The sequence below is a fragment of the Micromys minutus genome (assembly GCF_963924665.1).
Source record: "Micromys minutus genome assembly, chromosome: 19".
NCBI classification, from domain to species: Eukaryota; Metazoa; Chordata; class Mammalia; order Rodentia; family Muridae; genus Micromys; species Micromys minutus.
Genome location: NC_137954.1, coordinates 29443547 through 29463458, shown reverse-complemented (window position 1 = coordinate 29463458; position 19912 = coordinate 29443547). Strand labels below are relative to the sequence as shown.

The window sequence follows — 19912 nt, the reverse complement described above, 5'->3', positions numbered from 1 at the left end:
CCAGCAACATCGCGGGTGACCTGGGCAGAGCGGGAATGTGTGCTCTTCTGTGCCTCAGAGCATAGGTTTTCTTAGAGTCCTGAGATCTAAGGTACGGGAACTGACTCATACCCTAAGATGCTTACCCACTAAGGAGCAGTATCCACTGGACAGCACACCACTGCTTACCCAAGTGAGACAACCAAAAAGTATTCCCAAATAACCCCTGGGGACAGAGTTGCCCCTACCCTGGATGGAAGCCACCACCCTAGAGTAACAAACATTCTGTTCAGTTTGGCACTCTTGAAAGCTGTGGTCACTTGTTTGCTCCAAGTGTTTGGTGACTTAAGCCCAGGTAGAGGGACATTGTTTCTTCACCTTTCCCTCCACTGGCCTTTAACCTCCGCCTAAAAAAGCATAACAGCCAAAGTCACAGGCTGGGATCTCTAACCATGTCTGAGCTGTACAACCTGTGTATGCTATTTGGGTTTTTTTTTTTTTTTTTTTTTTTTTTCAGATCCCCAGTTTCCAGCATTTGTAACATAGAACGATGAATTCCTGCTTCTTAAGTGGAGGATTACATTGTATTTTCATTGTATAAAGTACCATGTCTGGCATTTAGGAAATGTCCTTTTAATCTGCTGTAATGAACTATCATTAACTAGCGAGCTTACAAACAACAGAAATTCATTTCTCACAGTCTTAGAGCCAGGGAAGTCTAAGGTTAAGACGCTGGCGTTTACAGTCGTTGGTAAAGGCTTGCTGTTTGCAGATGGTACATTCTAGTTGTTTTCCTCACGCATCAAGCAGGACTAGCTGTCGGTGGTGGTGGTGGTGGCGGTGGTGGTGGTGGCTGGCGGTTGCGGTGGTGGTGGCAGCGGCAACAGTAACAACTATAACATTGATGCTATCCAGGCTGGGAAGCGTGGAATTCACTATGTAGATGAGTCTAGCCTTGAATTCATTAGAGATGTGTCTCCCCCAGGAGTGCTGGGATTAAAGGTATGCACTACCGTGTCCAGCAAGAATCAACTTCTGAAAACATCACATGGCAGGTCAGGACTCGAAAAAAGTGAATTTTGAGAAGAGAAACTATTCAGCCTGTAGTAAAGCGCATCCAGTTAACGATGGCTATTATTCTTGAGTACTTAAGAGCGCGTTCTATAGATTTTTAAGTAAGCTAGAACTGGGCAGAAGAATTTAATTGCTTCTGTCACATAAAACAGGAACAGAACAGTTAACTTCTATTGAATGGCGATTTGTTTCATAAGCATGTATTGAATTTTTTCTATAATCTAGGCACTATACTAGATACATGGCCTAAGATATTAGTAAATAATTGTCTCTGTCTTTAAATGTGTGGATGAACCTCTATTAACAGAACATGCAGCCTGTAGCATTCACCTGGGAGTGAAAGGACCTGGCTGTGTTGTGTGTCCACAGATTTCCTTTCCCTGTAGATACCACGTCATTACAGTCTTCACGTTCTTCCTGTTCTCTACAGCTTTTTATGCTCTCTTGCATCCAGCCTTCACCTTTCAGCTCCTGTCATGTGTGCCTTTATAAGCAGAAAAGAAAATCCTGTTTTAAGTGTTTAAGTATGCTTGTTTTTTTCTTCTGAAACTTTGCAAAATACATAACAATCTGCAGAGAAATGTTCTCGTTGAAAACAGTTGTGTATTGCTAACTTAGCAATGTCCGTTGGTCTTGTTATACGTGGGTATAATTTTGCATAGTTGCTTATATGATAAATAGTTTTGGTTGCCAATTAATGTATGTCTGTTCCAGCACTAGGGAGGCTGAGACACAGGATTGAGTCCAGCCTGGGCTGTCTAGCGAAAGTGTCTCAGCTACAAAAATAAACAGCCCCCAAAATAGCCAGAAACAATTACAGTCAGTGGCACTGTTGGGTGGATGTCATTAACTGCCACTCAGTTTTGGGTGGCATAGGTTATGTTCTCTGACAAGCAACAAGACGATTGGGTAGGAAAGCACTTCCCAAGCAAGCTCGGCGGCAGAATGGGAAGAGAATGTTGGGAAAGAAAGAAGCTAAGCAAGAGCTGTATCTGGGCCAAGTCCCACTACAGAGCTCATGGGCATTTTGGAGTCATTTACAGCAAGACCAGGAGTCAATGGCTATTAGCCTTCTGGGAGGAAATAGTGTCTGTAAACACTTAGGGCCCACTAAGGAAAGTGGGCTTTGCTTCCCACTGGCAGCGGTCCAGAGGTAACAGGTGCAAACAGTTAGCTTAGCGACAGAGCACACAAAAGCTAGAGGGCAAGTATACTGAGCTGCTAAAAGGCTGCCCACTGTGCTGCTGCCATTGGAGATTTAGGTGGCAATTAAAATTGCCAGTGTGGCTAGCTACTTATTGGGATGATGTTGCTTCTAGGGATAATCAGTTTGGGAGCCAGGTCACTTTTATTTTCTTACAGTTGGTTGATGGAGTTCACTGTTTAACGGGCGTATGCTTTTTTTCCCTTTTCTTTTAAGAAACATACTTATTTCAGAGATATTTTTTAATCAATTTGTTCTTAAAAGCCTTTGCCTTCATGGTTGGCCAGCGTCAATTTAAAGAGTTCTGTGTTCTCATTGGTAAGAGGAGGACCCACAGACAGTATCAAGATTATTTCGAAGGGCCAGTGAAGTTATGGTCATAATCTGACTGAGTATAGACTGAGTAAGCAATATCTCAATGGGAGGTAAAAAGGGGGCCAAAGGGAATGTATTTTTGTCTCAGTCAGGCACTTGCCACCAAATCTAATGACCTAAGGTCAACCCAGAACCACATGGCAAAAGGAAAGAGAAAACCATTCCCATATTTGCCCTCTAGTCTCCACATGAATATCATGGCACACTCTCCGTCCACAAATAATTGAAATGTAAGCATAGTTTTTATAATGGATTTTAATTATGTTATTATAAAAATAATTTTCTTTTTTGTTGAAATATTTGTGAATTCATGATTGTTTTTTATCTTTCAAAGTATGCTACCTGCTATACTTTTTTCTTTTTCTTCTCTTTTTTTTTTTTAAGATCTAATTATTATTATATTTATTTGAGTACACTGTAGCTATTTTCAGACACACCAGAAGAGGGCATCGGATCCCCTTACAGATGGTTGTGAGCCACCATGTGATTGCTAGGAATTGAACTCAGGACCTCTGGAAGAGCAGACAGTGCTCTTAAAAAAAGTTAAGAGCCTTTTTTTAATTCAACAAAATTCTTTCCCTGTTTTTAAAGATTTTGAGTCACTGGTCTGTATCAACTATAGTACTGGGGCCTTCTCTTGGATGCCAGATGAGGAAATCGCCCTCCTAAAGCATTATAGATTCAATGGCCTAAGTCTGCACACTAAAAGGTATATCTTACTATTATGAGTGTTTCTTTTTGGAGGGAGAATATACAAGACCTTTATCTTCCCACCACTAGCTATCCACCCCCCCCCCTTTTTTTAATACCTCATACCAAAATATGTCACCTCACTCTATTTCTTCTGTTAAACCATCCAAGGAAACCGGGGAAGCACACAGGAGAGGAGAAAGCAAGCTTAATGAAAGGCTCATTCACTCTGCATCCCCTGGTGACGGCACAGAAGTTGGATTTGAGCCCTCAGCAAATTATTCTGAAAACTTGAAGGAAACGGGTTGCAGGGCTGGGGGGGGGGGGGGAGGGAGGCTGGTCAAGTATCTTTGGAAGTAGACAGCAATCAAATTCCCCACTATTTTTCTCTTTGGTTTCTCCCCCTCTTCCCAAAGAAAAGTTTCAGAATGAAAAATACACGAGTAAAGGGCACTGCGGTGTCAGGGTACACCTTACACAACCTTTTCATTACAACCACTGTTTCCAATATTTCAGTGGCTGAAAGTGTCTTCCCTGAGCATTTTTACATTGGCTCTTGACCCAGTTGGTTAGTGTCATAGATTGATTGAACATACGTTCATACCTCTTGCATTCTGGTTAAAACGTATGAAGAACTTCCTAGGACTGAGGTTTCTTCATAGTGACCTGGAAAAAACATCTTAAAGCCCAGCAACTCCAGCTGCCCTCTGGTTTGTTTGTCCTTAAATTGTAAAGATGCTGACTCTCACGGACAGCTCCAGACTTAGCAGAGCTCCACATCATGGTATGCTCTGGCTTGCTTGATCTTCTGGTTTAGTTGTCTTTTTAAAATGTGATCTTATTCGGACAACAGAGACAGAGCCTGGGGTGGGGACATAATTTCAAGAATGGTTTGCAAAGGTTTTAAGTCTAGTCTTCTCGCTTCTATGGGACCATATTCAAGGCAAGCTTTGCCTTGACTTCATAATCTCAGCTCCAGTCACTTGTGGGTGAACAGTTACCACCAGACTCCCGGAGAGTAACTACTATGCCTTTTGTGAAACACTCCAGAGAGTTGGAAACATTTCTCTGCCGGCAGAAATGTTGCTGAGAAATATGAGATCCCACAGCTTGAACATCACAGACCCGTGCAGAAGTTTTAGTGTTCCCTTTGAGAGATTCTCGGTGAAAGCCGTTGGGAGATGTGATTCTTCGCCTGCAGGGTAATTTACAGGTGTGTTCTTGCTGAACATGCCACCTTTAGAAGAATGGGGACAGGGACAGATCATTAAGGGAGCATCTGGGTTTGAAGGACCAAGATCCTAGACAGAGACCAGAGCTTTCCAGAGCTTTTCCAGTTGGCTGATGGTCAGGCTGAGAAGAAGTTAGAAGGAGATACAGGCTCAGGATGAAGTACTGTCAGTTGTACCTTCCAGGTCTGTGGCATTGTTGTGATCCTACTATTTTATGATAGGGACAATTCAGAAGACTGATCTTACCCATCAGTGGTATATTTTGTTTTTAAGATTTATTTATTTTATGCATGAGTATACTGTCACTGTCCTCAGACACACCAGAAGAGGGCGTCAGATCCCATTACAAATGGTTGTGAGCCACCATCTGGTTACTTGGAATTGAACTCAGGACCTCTGGAAGAGCAACCAGTGCTATTAACTACTGAGCCATGTTTTCAGCCCCAGTGGTGTATTTTGATTTAAAGTCAACTGACTTCCCATCTTGGCCTCAAGCATTGAGCTTCCTATGGCTTTCTTGGCCCTAGAAGGCAAGCCAATTCATGTGCAAACAGTCTGCCTTTCAGGTTTTAGATAGACCCAGAGAACAACACAAATAAATGTGGGCTCTTCCTTGTCTCTGTCTCCCAATGTTGCTACAGTTTACTTGGGATTTATGAAATGTGATTAGTTAGGTACGGTTCTTCCTCTCAGCCCATGCTTCCAGTAATAAGACTGAGACTCAAAATATATTTACAGATACCTTGGCCCTGTAGCTAGGCTCTACTCTGACTAGATCGTAACTTAAAATAACCCAATTCTTTTAACCTACATTCTGCCATGAGATTGGTTTCCTGGGCTCAGGTACCATGTATTATCCATCTTGCCACATCTACCCAGGCCAACCTTCCCTGCCTGGCTCTATCCCAGGATCCAGTATGCCTCCTGGATATCCCACCTTCCATTCTGCCCTTTCTTGTAGACTGTAAGGTTTTCTCTCTTCAGTCTGTAAATACTATTTCACTCTAAAAGGAACCAGAGAAGTAACTGACTGTGCTTGGGACAAGAAATATACGGATGAACCCAAGGATCAGAAGACAAGAAGCTGAGGACACTATGTGATCAAATTGGATGTTTCAAGAACCAACGTGAAGTGACTTGTTTTGAGTCTCAACAAGAGTTAATATCTACAGTGGATCAAGCCCCAAGAAGATGTTCAAAAACATGAGTTTGCAATGACAGGAAAACAAAACATTCTAGTGAACTCATAATTGTATAGCCAAGTCTTTTTGAAAATGAGAGCTCTTCTGCGCATTTGTCCCACCTTTAATGCACACACTGAAGCTCAGAGTAGTCAATTATGGAGGTTTTCTTTTTATTTATATTCCTACCAGTGAATAGAGGAAACTTGGTTACAATAGCACGTACCATGTTGGATCCTCTAATAAAAGGCACTTAGGTGACGATCATGATACAAAAGCAAAGATGGCAGTTGTTCAGTCTCCTCACCCTAATGCTTTGTACAAAACGGTTACAAAATGGTCTTACCTGAAGAATTAATTGAGCTGCTTAGCCTCTAGATCAGGGCTTTGACAGCCTTCCAGGTGGTAATTTTTTTCTTCTTCATGCCAAACTGTCTCTGTGGCCAACAGCCTTGTTCTGACTCTACCAATTTTACATAGGACAGTGGGATGCTGTTATCACAGTCCAGTGGTATTAGGACCAAAGCTAAAGACAAAACTACTTAAGAATTTGTGGTGCTGCTCAAAAAGAGCAAGAGGGTGATCGACTTGTAATGGCTATAGCTTATGGCTATCCTGAATCAAATAAAATTATAAATATAACAATACAATCAGGACAGTGGGGACATGACAGTTAGCATATTGAAGAGTTACTGATTGTTTTGCTAGGTGATAATGATATTGTGGATTTATATCCTAATTAGGATATATATTAGAATGATCCTGAGTCCTGTTATATGTCTATAGTTTGCTTCAAAATAATATTTGACTTTGAAGAAATAAGCCGTGAATTGACCATTATCATTGGTAAATGTCAAATACTGCTGACTTACATTTTTTTCATATATTTTATGTATATTTGAAAATTTCCATGATATTGTATGTATACATATGTGTGTATATATTGTATGTGCATGCATACACACATAGTTTATTATTGTTAGCTCTTCCAGTGTATGTTGGAAGTGATGGAGGATGGACTACTATCTTTTCTTTAGACACTCTCGGGTCCCTGAGAGCAGATAAGAAACAAAGTCTCAGAGCGTGTAGACCTGTCATGTTCCTTCACACCAGCCCATTTCCATAAACTTGCTATATTAAATGGTATTTATCATCTGCTTGTGCTGTGGGGCAGATATATTTTATATAAAAAGAGCTGGCTAAGTAGAAAACAAAGGCCACTGTTTGCAGGACTGTCTTATATTCTGCTATTTAGTAGGTCAGCAATGGGGCCATCTGAAGCTCTGGTTCCAAGTCCTTATGTAGCCCAGGCTAGGGATGGACAGCAGCTTCTCAGGCAGAAGGGCTGCAGAAATCAAGGCACGTGACCCAGCCCCAGAGGGGCGACACTAAAGCAGGACATTTGTGGTAAGACTGGGGGCCTAGCAGAAGCAGCCCTCTCTTTTTTTCCACATTTCCTGTGAGTAACTCTAAATCCAGACTTCGATGTGCTATCTCCTGAATTTTAGTTTCCTAAAATATTTTGGGAACACTATACGCCAGACCAAACCCTGAGCCGTGGGATTAGGTCCTCAGTTCAGCCTCTGATTTAGTGCATACCCATGATACGGCTCTAAATAGCCCCTGTGGGCCCCGGGACTGTAAAGGCCACTGGTTCTATTTTCTGTGAGTGTCCTGTCTACTGGGTAAGGGGTGGGATGATTTGAAAAACCGAATGAGAGATGCAGAGAGGATGATGTGTTCAGAGAAGGAAGGGGGTGAGTAACGCATCAGAGGCAATCTGGAAAGGCTTAAAACACTGTCTGGAAGAGTTGGAAAAGCTCTGCTGGTCTCTAAGTGAACAACAGAAAAAGTAAAGGGAAGCCCGGAGCCATCAAGAGCCCCCAAAGAGAACGGAGAAACTAAGGGTCTCCATAGCCCACCGATGAAGGATTGCATCCCGTCCACCGGGTCAAACAATCCGACGAAAAATGGGTAGCAAGCTGCCAAAGGCGTGACAGTAAAACTAGCAGAAATCTCAGCTTCGCCTGTGTAGGAGTGACAGTTGAAGCCACAAGGTCCATGGCATGCTTTTCTCTCACGTCTGCCATCGGCAAGTGACACATTTTCAAGTGTGCATTTTTTAGTCTGGCATTTGCAAAACTAGCAGTCCGTTGTTTACTATGCTAAGCCATACTTAACATTTGGAGCACTACCCAGTTACTTCAGGAACGTTCCCCTCGCTGGAAAGGAGAAAAGTCATGGGGCAGGAGTTTGGAAGGCTGTGCCTGTGGCAGCAGCTTTATTGGTAGGCTTATGGTCTCCCTTAGTGATGGCTTAAAGCACACAAATCGCTTTTTATTGTTGTAAAAGCGCTAGTCAAGAAGTGGAGAGACAAAAAAAAAAAAAAAAAAAAAAAAAAAAGTGGAGAGACAGCCGAGAACAGATTTATGGACCTGTGTATCCACGTTTCCTAGTGCATTTGGGCCAAACACTTATTCTTTCTCTCATACCAGGGTTTGAAGAGTGATTGCTTTTAGAAATAAAAGTAAGCGGGGAATTGCCGCATTCTCCCTGTGGCAGGACTCTCCCTGATCTTGAGACAAAGCATTTAAAACTTGCCACACGTATTTCATATAAAATGGTATCTGTTGAGGTATGAGTATCTTTCATTTTCAGGATTTATGGACCATCCCTATTCTCCAGGCTCATGAGTGTACACTTAGATGTGTGTGCAAGCCAGGTGAGCTTATATTTCGGAGCATTTGGCCAAGCAGAAGTTAGGCCTAGAACATCTATCAAAAGTTGCCCTGATTCCAAGTCTCACACAGCCTGGAAACTGCCCAGTGTGCTTTTATGAAGCCGAATGTGGACATCTCTCAAAAACTTCCCCCAGCAAAGAAACCAAGAAAAACACTCCCAGTATAATGAAACTGTTCTTTAAAAAAGAAAAAAAAGTCATAACTGAGCAAAATTCTGGTAGCTAAAGTAACTTTGTTTGGGGGACAGTCCATACCGATGCCAAGATATTGGGGCTCTTTAAGATTTTTACTTTTATTTGTACTCTTTAGACCCCCCTCCCACGCTCCCCAGAGCTTTTAGCTACCAGTGGCAAAAACAACATGGCCTCTTGTGCCTTTTAAGTGTACAGATCCAACCATTTATTCCCTGACCCGATAGTTTCTTAGGAGTCAGTAACAGAAATTGATGAGGTTGGTGGGTACAAAGATTCGACACATTCTTTCTATCTGTGATTAGTTTGTGGTTATGTCAAGTTTCAGAGAGGAAATGCATTCCTGGAGAAAGGGAAGAAGAAAAAGCAGGAGGGGTGAGCAAAGCTCCCATGGTCAGTGCTTGGAAGCCCTCCAAGGTCCAACAGGCTCCAGGAAACTCGGGCAATTGTCATAGCATTAGAACCAGTCCAAGGCGCCAGAGTCAAGATACAGCTACCACTGACCAAAGGAGAGGGCTATGTGGGAGCGTATGTAGGTCACTTACACGTGGTGAATTTAGACAGGCTGAGTTTATGCAGTTATTTTACAGCTAAGCTCTGGAGAAACCCCAAATGTTCTGAACTTTAAGAAGGTACCTATTTCACAACGTGTAGGAAAATGACAGCATGTACCTGAGTGGTACATTCTTGGTGGCTCATTGCATGTAGCTAGCCAGGTGGGGAATCCTGTTTGTGCTGATGGTCCTTGCCCCACCTAGATGGTGGCATTTTCCTCGATAAATTTTGGACTTCTCTGGGACACTCATGCCTCAACACAAGCGTTTCCTCAACCACATTCAGTGAACTCTGGTTTGATGCAATGAAAAATGATAAAATTAAAAATCGCCCTCCTCACCCCTAGGGCTTAATCCTATGAGTGTTTTTGAGTATCGGCCATGCATAGTGTGGGAAGTTCCCAAAACACGGTAAGGAAGGCAGGAAGACACAGTTTTCCCAGCCTCGCCCACACTCTTTCTTTTCCCATGTGGCCACTGATTTCCTCTCATTCCTGGTCACCTATCTCATCAAAGGCTTCTCTCTGTAACCTTCCACAGGTGACAAGGGGATCAAATTAGCTTTCAGGGGGGATTTGTGCCTTGGTAAAAACCTTCGGCTTCTAAAGCAGGGATCAAATTTAGTAACATCACTAACTCAGCCTTTGTTTTTTCTAAGGCTGCTGTTAAGTCCTAACTTAATGGAAGTATCCGCTTTCCCATAAATACACGTAAACTCCTGCCTCGCGTCGTACGCAAAGAAAGCCCTGTCGGTGGCAATCAAGGACTGGAGCATATTTAAAGCAAATGGCTGTAATGGAAATTCTCAGCGTAAGCAATGCCGTCCACACAGTTTATGGATTTACCAATTGTTCTGCCCTGTTGTAGCTTTTAAAGCTACCACTGACATTTGTTTTAATTAGCAGGCCTGTAATTTAAAAGGTTGCATGTGGTACATACAGTAAGGAAATCGAGCCTGTGTGGTCTCTTGCGAGGCTTGCTGTGGGTCTACCCTGGTGTCTGTCACACGGCCCCTATGTGCTGCTGTCCTTCCACTTGGCATGCCCATCCCACACCCATGGCTGATTCTTTTCTCAACCTTCAGCTGTCCTCCACTGTGTTCCTACCGCAGAGGCGGCATTCCCTACGACGACCCTCCCCTGGCACCTCATTTAGCCCCACTGCTTTGTGATCCTGACTTTTAGTCTTCTCGGAAGTTACCTAATAGCTTGCTGGCTTATTTTCTCCATGTTCCTCTAGAAAGGTAGGCTGAGAAAGCCAGGGTTACACCCGTCAGACTTACAGTTGTCTGCCTACTGCTTAGCAAGATCGTGCCATATAGAAGACCCTTGGAAATAATGCTTTAAATGATTGGCGATTTCAAGATTTAAATAATGGTTACAGCCTAATGTCTGGTACATACTAAGGATCCAGCAGATGAACGTTTACTTCTTTCCAGCCCTGTCTGTCTATCTGTCTAAACCCTATGCAGTAGAGGCTAACTTAGCAGAACATTCAGTTATCATGAGCACAGGAAATCAGCTCTAGTTGAGTAGAGTACTCATCCTTTGTGTTTGCAAAAGAGTGATATATTTCTGATTCCCCCCCCAGGCTGTCCTCGTTGAAAGGAACCATGAATTGGCACTTTCCCTTCTTCATCTTGACCACAGTGACTTTTTCCTCCGTGTACTCCCAGTTCAACTCTCTGTCACTGGAAGAACTAGGCTCTGACACAGGCATCCAGGTTTTCAACCAGATCATCAAGTCACGGCCTCATGAGAATGTCGTCGTCTCTCCACATGGGATTGCATCCATCTTGGGCATGCTGCAGCTGGGGGCTGACGGCAGGACAAAGAAGCAGCTCTCCACGGTGATGCGGTACAACGTAAACGGTGCGTGTGTGTTCTTCATCAGTGAGGGCTTGCCCACAGTCCTGCATATGAAGAGTCACAGCCAGGTCTCTGCCTAATTGGAGAAGCAGGACAGCCAATAGAAGTCATGCAGTGCCATATGGAACATGTCACCACAGTCTTCTAAAAGGAAGATGACATGCCCAACATTAGGAGCTATGCTCTTGGTTCTGTAGCTGTTGGGCTTTGTGTCCTCTGTCTTCTACCATGGCTAATGTTTTCTCTCTTAGGGAAAACTGTTTGCCTTATAAGCATCCTTACAAAACAGGTCCACACTAGAGACTGGCCATGTGGAAGCCTTATGATGGTGGAGTTCCCCTGGATTGATGGGGATGGGGTGAAGTGAGTCCACAGGGGTCATATAAATGCACAGAACTGCACACATACACACGCAGTCACACACACACAAACACATAAACACATGCATAAACCAAGCGTGAATGAAAACTGAGTCAAGGGGGCTGGAGAGATGGCTCAGTGGATAAGAGCACTGACTGCTCTTCCAGAGGTCCCGAGTTCAAATCCCAGCAACCACATAGTGGCTCACAACCATCTGTAATGGAATCTGATGCCCACTTCTGGTGTGTCTGAAGATAGCTATATCTAATAAATAAATTTTAAAAAGGAAGAAAACTGAGTCAAGTCAGAATGACTCATGTCCTCATGACAGTTTCCCAATGCTTCACCATGCCACTCAGGAAAACTACATGGAGGGCACAAAGAATGTCCCTTTTCTATTTTTTTGTTCAATTTTTCAAAGCACATGACTTTGTGGGGGTGGTCTAGACAAGTTCATGTATGTGTGTGTATGGGTGAGGAAGTATGTGGATATGAGACGTGCGTGTTGAACGTCGTCTTCCATCACGGTCCTTATTTTTGGAGACATGGTCTCTCGCTGAACCTGGAATTTACCAACTGAGCAAGACTAGCCAGTGAGCCCTGGAGATCCACCTACCTATGCGTCCCCAGTCCTCGGATCACAGACTAGACACATACCACCACATGGCAGATTTTAAGTAGATGCTAGGGATCCGAACTCCGGTTCTCATGCTTCTGTGGCAAACGCTTTACTGACCGAGGTGTCTGCCCAGACTAGCTTTGTCTGCTGATCTAAAGCCACTTGGAAATCATACGTGAAAAGCTGAGTGACTTAGGAAGAAGGAAAAGAAAAGAAGAAACTAAGACCCAGGCACTGGCCATGGAACTAACATGTGCTTGTAGTCATAGAACTTGGGAAGCGAGACAGGAGGCTCAACTTCAGAACCAGTCTGGCTCTGTAACAAGCCAGTGTCAGAACAATGGTGTGAGCCTGGAGGTATGCCTGGGTTCCACAGTGCTCGAGTTATATGTACAAAGCCCTGGGTTTGGTATTCAGTCCGACAAAAGGACGAACAAACAAACGCAAAACATTTTAACAGATACAGGTAAGGCCTGGTGAGAGAGGCTCAGTGTTATTGAGAAAGAAAGCTTGTTTTGAATCACCTGCTTAGCCATAGGAACCCATGTTTGCAGGCAGGATTTCCCTGTAGGCTAGCCCTTTCTAGTTTCGTGTCCCTTTCCGTAGCCCTGGCACCTGAGGGAACAGGAAGTTTCTGAGTTCTGTTTTGCTGTCGTGCACGCTGAGGGTGAACTGGTCAGGCGCCATTGGAAAATGAAGGATCTTTCTCACCGTGTTCTTCCTCCCTTTTCTAGTGATGGCGTTCTAGGACTCTTGAGTACATTGGCTCTTGTTGCCGAGAGAGCTGGTTTAGTGGTGGAGGAATGCCTTTCCTTGGCTCTAGCTGCTCTCACTTCCTTTGTGTTTTAGTGTGACCCTCACCAGGCCTGGGAGCCCCGTGTGCCCAGTGGCGCCCTCTGTCTGCAGGGTAAACTTTGCCGGCTTTGACAGTTCACCTACCAGTTAGCTGTGAGGAAGGGCTGGATTCTTGGGACATAGTGTCCTGTCCCTGTAAGTTCAGGGCTCTGGTGATTTAAATGACCTTTGTGCTTAAATTTACGGCCTCTCTTACTGTCATCAGGGCCTGCCAGCCAGCACAGTTCCAAAATAGCAACTGGCGTTGTGTCTTGTTTTGTTCAGGTTTAGTTTGGTTTGAATGTTGATCCACCATGATTTTAGATCTACACTTTTCTTGATGTTGGCCTGTTGGCTACCAATCCAGCCCCCCCTTTCCCCCCCTCCAGAATTGTCAACAGTCATATGTAGAATATGATGTTGGGATTCATATATATGCATGCTAGTGGCTATTTTTGGAGCTCAGACTCTGAGGATTTGCTGTAGCTGATGTTCAGCGAGGACGAAGTGAGACTATTTGGGGTGTATATGAGGATGTGGAAAATGACCTCTGATCTTTTCCCTTGAAAAGTATATTCGTTCCTCTTATTCGTTGATGGGACAAAAGCAACTGAACAAGATCTTGCTCAGTTCCCAGTTTGGAGAGAAAATGGAGAGAGCAGGACCTGGAGGCAGCTGTCACGTATCCCCAGTCAGGAAGTGAAGATAAAGTGCCTGGTACCCAGGTGACAGGTCACATTCTCCTGTATTTTTGGCTGGGATGCCAGCTCAGGTGATGGTACCTCCTAGGCGCAGGGATCTTCCGGGTGTCAGCTGAGTCCTACCACCTCAGTTAACCCAATCTGGAAACTCCTCTACAAGCATGCCCAGAGATTTAACTCTTAAGCGATTCTAGATTTTACCAAGTTGGCAGTTGGTTATCACAAGAAGAAACTGTTCTTGTAGAGAGAGTAGAGCCAAAAAGTGCCAGGACTGGTTCTTGGCTTTAGAGGTGCCTTTGACACCCCTCTCTCCCCCACAGCCTGCCGTTCTCCATAAAATGGTTTCCCCATAGCGTGCTGTGAAGGTGTGAAGGTTCTGAAGCTCCACCCAGGAGGTAAAGCCCTCTTTGTGGACCAGGGCATGCCCTGACCCTGGCATTCATGGAAGCTGAGAAAGATGCACATTTGGAATGACTAGGCAGCCCTTAAGCCCCATCAAGGTGACTGTGACCGGATGTTTTAGGACACTATAATTTTGAAAAGCCCCTGGATGATTAGTGAGTGCATTCCTGTAATCCGGTTCCCTGTGGAAATGCATCTCATCCTTATGACATTTTTTTTTCTTCTTCATGCCCCCAAACTAAATGGAGCATGGATGAATGGCTCATGTAGAATAAAGCTTACATTGCCATAAAATTAATTTCTTTGCTTTCCAAGCTTAATATCAAGTAAAAACCACAGTGTTCTGGTTGGCGGCACATGACGATTTGTAATAGTCTTCCTAATGCTCATTTTATTCATTTTCTTCTCTCCAAATAGAAAAAAAAAATGTCACATTGTTAAATCCTTGGCAAGAAAAGGAAATAGTGCTTAAGAATGTTAGGCAAGGGAGCCTGGGTGAGGAAGCTTCCAGCCATTCATTTCTTCCATGGCTGCCAGGCACAGCAGACCAAAATTCATGCTTGCCACAAGAAGAGCATAGCATACCTGCTTGGTTCAGGAACAATTGTCTTAAAAGAAAGTTCATGGTTTATTTTAGCACTATCCATGCCTCCAGAAATAGAGGCTCCTTATAAAGTAAATTTGGTCTCTTGGAACCCCTGCCTTGTGGCTTCTTACATGCTGTGGCACAGCAGGTGAGGTTTTTGGTGTGTTCCTGTGTATGTAATGTCTGCTGGTGTGTGTGTTTAAGAGCATACATGTGCATCCGTGTGAGGATTGAAAGCTGATCTGGAGTTTCTTCCTTGATTGCTCCCAACCTTAAATCTTTAATCAGTGTCTCGGTCTTAGTTAGGGTTTTACTGCTGTGAACAGACACCATGACTAAGGCAACTCTTATAAAGGACAACATTTAATTGGGGCCTGGCTTACAGGGTCAGAAGTTCTGTCCATTATCATCCAGGTGGAAACATGGCAGCATCCAAGCAGGCGTGGTGCAGGAGTTGAGAGTTCTACATCTTCATCTGAAAATGCTAGCAGAATACTGGCTTCCAGGCAGCTAGGATGAGGGTCTTAAAGCCACAGTGACACACCTACTCAGACAGGGCCTCACCTTCTAATAGTGCCACTCCCTGGGCCGAGCATATATAAACCAGCACCGTCTCTCCCTTGAGCCTGAAGTTCACCAAATTGGTTTGTCTAGCTAGCCAGTTCTACTGGATGAATCTCCTGTCTCCACCTCTTTGTGAAGGTTGGAATTTTAGGTGGGCTGCCGTGCCTGCTCAGCATTTATGTGGGAGCTGGTGATCTGAATACCAGGCCTTACAGACTGTAGGACAAGCATGTGACCTGCTGAAATGTCCCCACAGAGCCTTGTTATTTGAAATAGGGTCTTGCTATGTAGCCTCGGATGACCTCACCCCTGGTCTCAGCCTCCCAACTCTGAGGATTCCAAGCATGAGCCACTGTGCCCAACAAGAGGATTTTTTAAAGACACGTAAATTATCCTAAAGAATATTGCCATGTTTTCTGATTTCTCCTTCAGGAGTTGGTAAAGTGCTGAAGAAGATCAACAAGGCAATTGTCTCCAAAAAGAATAAAGACATTGTGACCGTGGCCAATGCTGTGTTTGTCAGGAATGGCTTTAAAATGGAAGCGCCTTTCGCAGCAAGGAACAAAGAGGTGTTTCAGTGTGAAGTGCAGAACGTGAACTTCCAGGACCCAGCCTCTGCCTGTGATTCCATCAACTTTTGGGTCAAAAATGAGACCAGGGGTGAGTGGTTCTCCTATTCCATGTGGACCCAAACTTGGTAAATGGGAGAGTGGGACATAAAGATTCTGGCGGTGGTCCTCAAGACCAATGGCTGCTCCACCAAGAACTACATGGGTTTAGGCGTTTCCATGGGCCAGGTTCAGTCGGCCTGCCTTCCCATGTTACCACTCCTCATACCTATGGTTTTCCTCCAGCAGGGTGGACAGCAGAAAAGAACACAGCCCTCCCTCTCTCTTCTTGGACTGTCTCACCCTCCCCTAGAGCCCTCACCCACAGGCTCATGTCTGGCTGGCTGCTTTTCTTGCTTGGCTTGCCTGGTTTTGCACCTAGTGTTTCCTTGGCCTGGAACAGCCTTCTCATGCCTTGGCTTTGTTTCTCTCATGGCCCCAGCCTCATCCACCATTGCCAGGCTGTAGTGTATCACTGGCTTTATTTTGGCCCGTGATACCACCAGTTTGAACCCCTCCATTATGGCGTTTTGAACAGTAGATAATGACTGCTTGCTAGAGACCTCTCTTCTCATGAAGTGGAGGAGTTTGCCAGTATTTGGTGTTTCCAGCCTGCTGACTTGTAGGCTGGAAATCTCAGAGACATTCAGAAGGAACTACCACATCAAAGCAAGGCTGTGCTTTTGTGTCTGTTATCAAATGTCCTGGCAGAGAGCAGCTTTAGGAAGAAAGGATTTTTGTTTAGCTCACAATTCCAGGTCCTAGACCATCATCGCAGGGTGGTCAATCAATGTCCCCACTCAGGAGCAGAGAGAAATAAATGGAGGCATGCCCGGTACTCACTTAGCTTTCACTGTTCCCACACAGTCTGGGGCCATAAAACCAGGAAATGGTGCTGTTCGTTTTCATGCTGGGTCTTCCTGCTTCAATTAAAACTGGCAAGGCAATACTTTATGGGTTCATTCTTCCCAAATAATTCTGGGTTCTGTTCAGGTGACAGTTAAACTAACCCTTAGAATCTCTAAGACTGGAAATGTGCTCTTGGGGTTAGAGACTTTTGAGAGGCAGAGACTAGGTAGGGTAAACCCTGCCTTTTGTGGACAAGCTTCTCAGGACTTTGTTTCTGGGTTACCTGATTACCCAGTGTTGTGTTTTAATATACAGTCCCTGGGGCTGGAGAAGTAGCTCAGCAGTTAGGAGCACTGGCTGCTCTTCCAGAGGTCCAGAGTTCAATTCCCAGCAACCACCTGGTGGCTCATAACCACCTATAGTGAGATCTGCTGCCCTCTTCTGGCGTTCTGGTATATATGCAGATAGAGCACTCATGAACATAAAATAAATTAAAAAATAATTTTTAAAAATGTATGGTTAGAATAAAGTTCTCTGACCCGTAGCTTACTAGGGAAGAATTTCTGAGGGATAGATGGGCAGGGGACCTCCAGACCTGGTCACCCATCATCACTCATGTGCAAATGTGATCACCTCAGGGGAGCTAATGAAGAGAGAGGAGAAAGATGTACAGGGAGCAGAGGAGAACCACTGACTTTCTCAACTGCTCTACAATCTGGGGTCCACTCCCAAAACCATGCTCCTATCGGGAGAGCGATGGCATGTGTGTCCAGGGCTAGTTTTAGGCTGCTGGATCCTGCAATTTTGGTGGTAGCAGTTGACAAGAGATACACACAAAAACGACGCTTGGTCCTGATGCTTGGTGCTGTGTGACATCATGTCATTGTGCCATATGCCTTCTTTAACCGTAAAGAGATAACAGTGCATCGTATTGGTGTACCCTGATGGAGCCCCCTGACCCCTGTGCTGGGAACCTCAAGCAGGGTTTCTCAGCTCCATCAGACCCAGCTCCCTTTGTTAGTTTATTTCTTTGTTTATTGGCAGCACTCCTGATGGAGCATAGAGCTTTGTACCAAGCTAAACAAGCCCTTAACCAATTAGCTACATCCTTAGCCTTCAACCCCTCATTGTAGCCTGAGACAAAGATGCATGAATAACATATTATCTATAGATATTACCATAGATAATATATATTCCTATTGCACACACAAACAGATTATATTTTAAAAGTAAACAATATAATGGCAGCAACAGGGATTAATAGTTGTGGTTAAATAGCTATAACTTTGGGTCCGAGAACATGTGAATACATGACACATGTTTTCCTTTTGATATTTTTGGCCAAATTCTCAGGATGAGTGTCAGCTGGAAGTAGTCAAGAAAGTCAGGTGTGTTATGCCCTGACACAAGGAAATACATGTTGCTGCCATTGCTGATGCTATTTTAAAAAAAACAATAGGCAAACCAAGAGACTTTCTGGATCTCACAGTTATAGCTGCAAACAGGCTGTTGCCAGGACTTTCCTGCTATGATAACAAGCAGACCTGTCTTTCACTTCTCATTAGCAATTATCGTGACATAATTGGAAATCAGTGAGCCGCATGGGGCTTGATGAAGAGAGGGACTCCCGGATCTTACTATAACCTGTCATCACCACCTGATGCAACTTGTAAAAATCATGGCCCAGAATTCCTGGAGAACAGAATGGAAATATTTAAAAGTGGGAGCTGGGAAAGATGGCTCAGCACTTAGGAGCGCTTGCTGCTCTTGCAGAGGACCAGAATTCAGTTCCCAGCAACCGTGTTGAGTGGCTTACAAACCGCCTGCGACTTCAGGTCCAGAGGAATCTCAACAACCCATTACCGTGGGTACCTTCACTCAGGTGCACGGATCTATACAGAGACATGCACATACAGACGTAGTTAAAAATAGTAGAAATGCATCTTTTTTTTTTTTTTAAGTGAGGCACACAGCATTGTGTGGGACTGTTCTGAATACCACAGAACTTGAAGCACGCCTCACCACTGCCAGCTCAACCAAAACACTCCCACACATCCCCAGACAAACGACCTCTGTCCTCAAATTGCTAAGCTCCCCTGGGGAGATGATTGTCTTTCGGAGAGTGCTAGCACCAGGGTCCTCTGCTCACTCTGTGACAGGGCTGACTTGGGGCCCATGGCAGCCTCAGTTTCTCCCTGCCACAAAGGCTGCTCTCTTTCCACCATCATGCTCCGCAGCAGCCTGGAATGCTTTCCATCCTGTTTCCCTGTGTAGCTCCTGCATGCTTCTCTGCTACTGCATGAGTGCCGCAGAAGCTGCAGGTTTCCAACTGAAGTTGGTACCAGTGCAGGGGGAGTTTCTTCACCTAGAACTTGTTCTTCTGTCTCAGGCTAGCTTTGAATTCGGAGATCTGCTTGGCTTTATCTCCTGGAATTAAAGGTGTGCACCGCCATGCCTGGATCTAAACTTAGCTGGGTAGGATCTTGCCCCAAAGTCCCACTTCCTTAATTTGTTACCTCCTAGAACACGGGATTCGGCTCCATTTCACTTCCTGGTAACCCTTTAATATGAACCAAACATTTTACATTTTTTCTTTCTCAGCTTGCTATGCTTGTTTAAAATATTCTTCATGAGACTTAACAAAGTCTGTGATGGGCGTTTCCGAGACTTGCTTTGTCAGTGTAATTAATCTGAGTCTCTTTACCCTAGCTTCAGGCAGACTCTTCAAACAAGGGCAAAAAGTAGCCACATTCTTCACCAAATGACCACAAAAACAGTCTCTAGGCCACATATTGAAATTCTTCAATGAAACCTCTTGGGACAAATACTTAACCATTCAAATCACTCTCAGTAACAAAGTCTTTCCTATTCCTACAAGAATAGCCCACTAAGCCCCATTTAAATCATTATACTGCTTTCCAAATCCAAAGACCCAAATTCCACATTCTTCCAAAAGCATGGGCAGCACTATCACAGCAATACCCCATTCCCAGTACCAACTTCTGTCTTAGTTAGGTTGTACTGCTGTGAAGAGACACCATGACCGAGGCAACTCTTATAAGGAACATTTCATTGGGGCTGGCTCACAGGTTCAGAGGTACAGTCCATTATCATCAAGGCAGGAGCATGGCAGCATCCAGGCAGGCATGGTGCAGGAGGAGCTGAGAGTTGTACATCTTCATCTGAAGGCTGTTAGCAGAAGACTGGCTTCCACGCATCAAGGATGAGGGTCTTAAGCTCACACCCACTGTGACACACCTACTCCAACAAAGCCACACCTTCTAATAGTGCCACTTCCTG

At 44.4% G+C, this 19912-nt stretch overlaps 1 protein-coding gene across 2 annotated transcripts in view; it reads left to right on the top strand.

The window, feature by feature from the left end:
- SERPINE2 (serpin family E member 2) overlaps positions 1-19912 on the top strand; it is a 60515-nt gene that overhangs the window by 22378 nt on the left and 18225 nt on the right. For both annotated transcript variants that reach the window (XM_080933006.1, XM_080933005.1), the window contains exons 2-3: positions 10812-11092; positions 15588-15815. In XM_080933006.1, the coding sequence (XP_080789132.1) occupies positions 10834-11092; positions 15588-15815 (487 nt within the window). In that variant the 5' untranslated portion in view covers positions 10812-10833. The remainder of the gene's footprint in view (positions 1-10811; positions 11093-15587; positions 15816-19912) is intronic.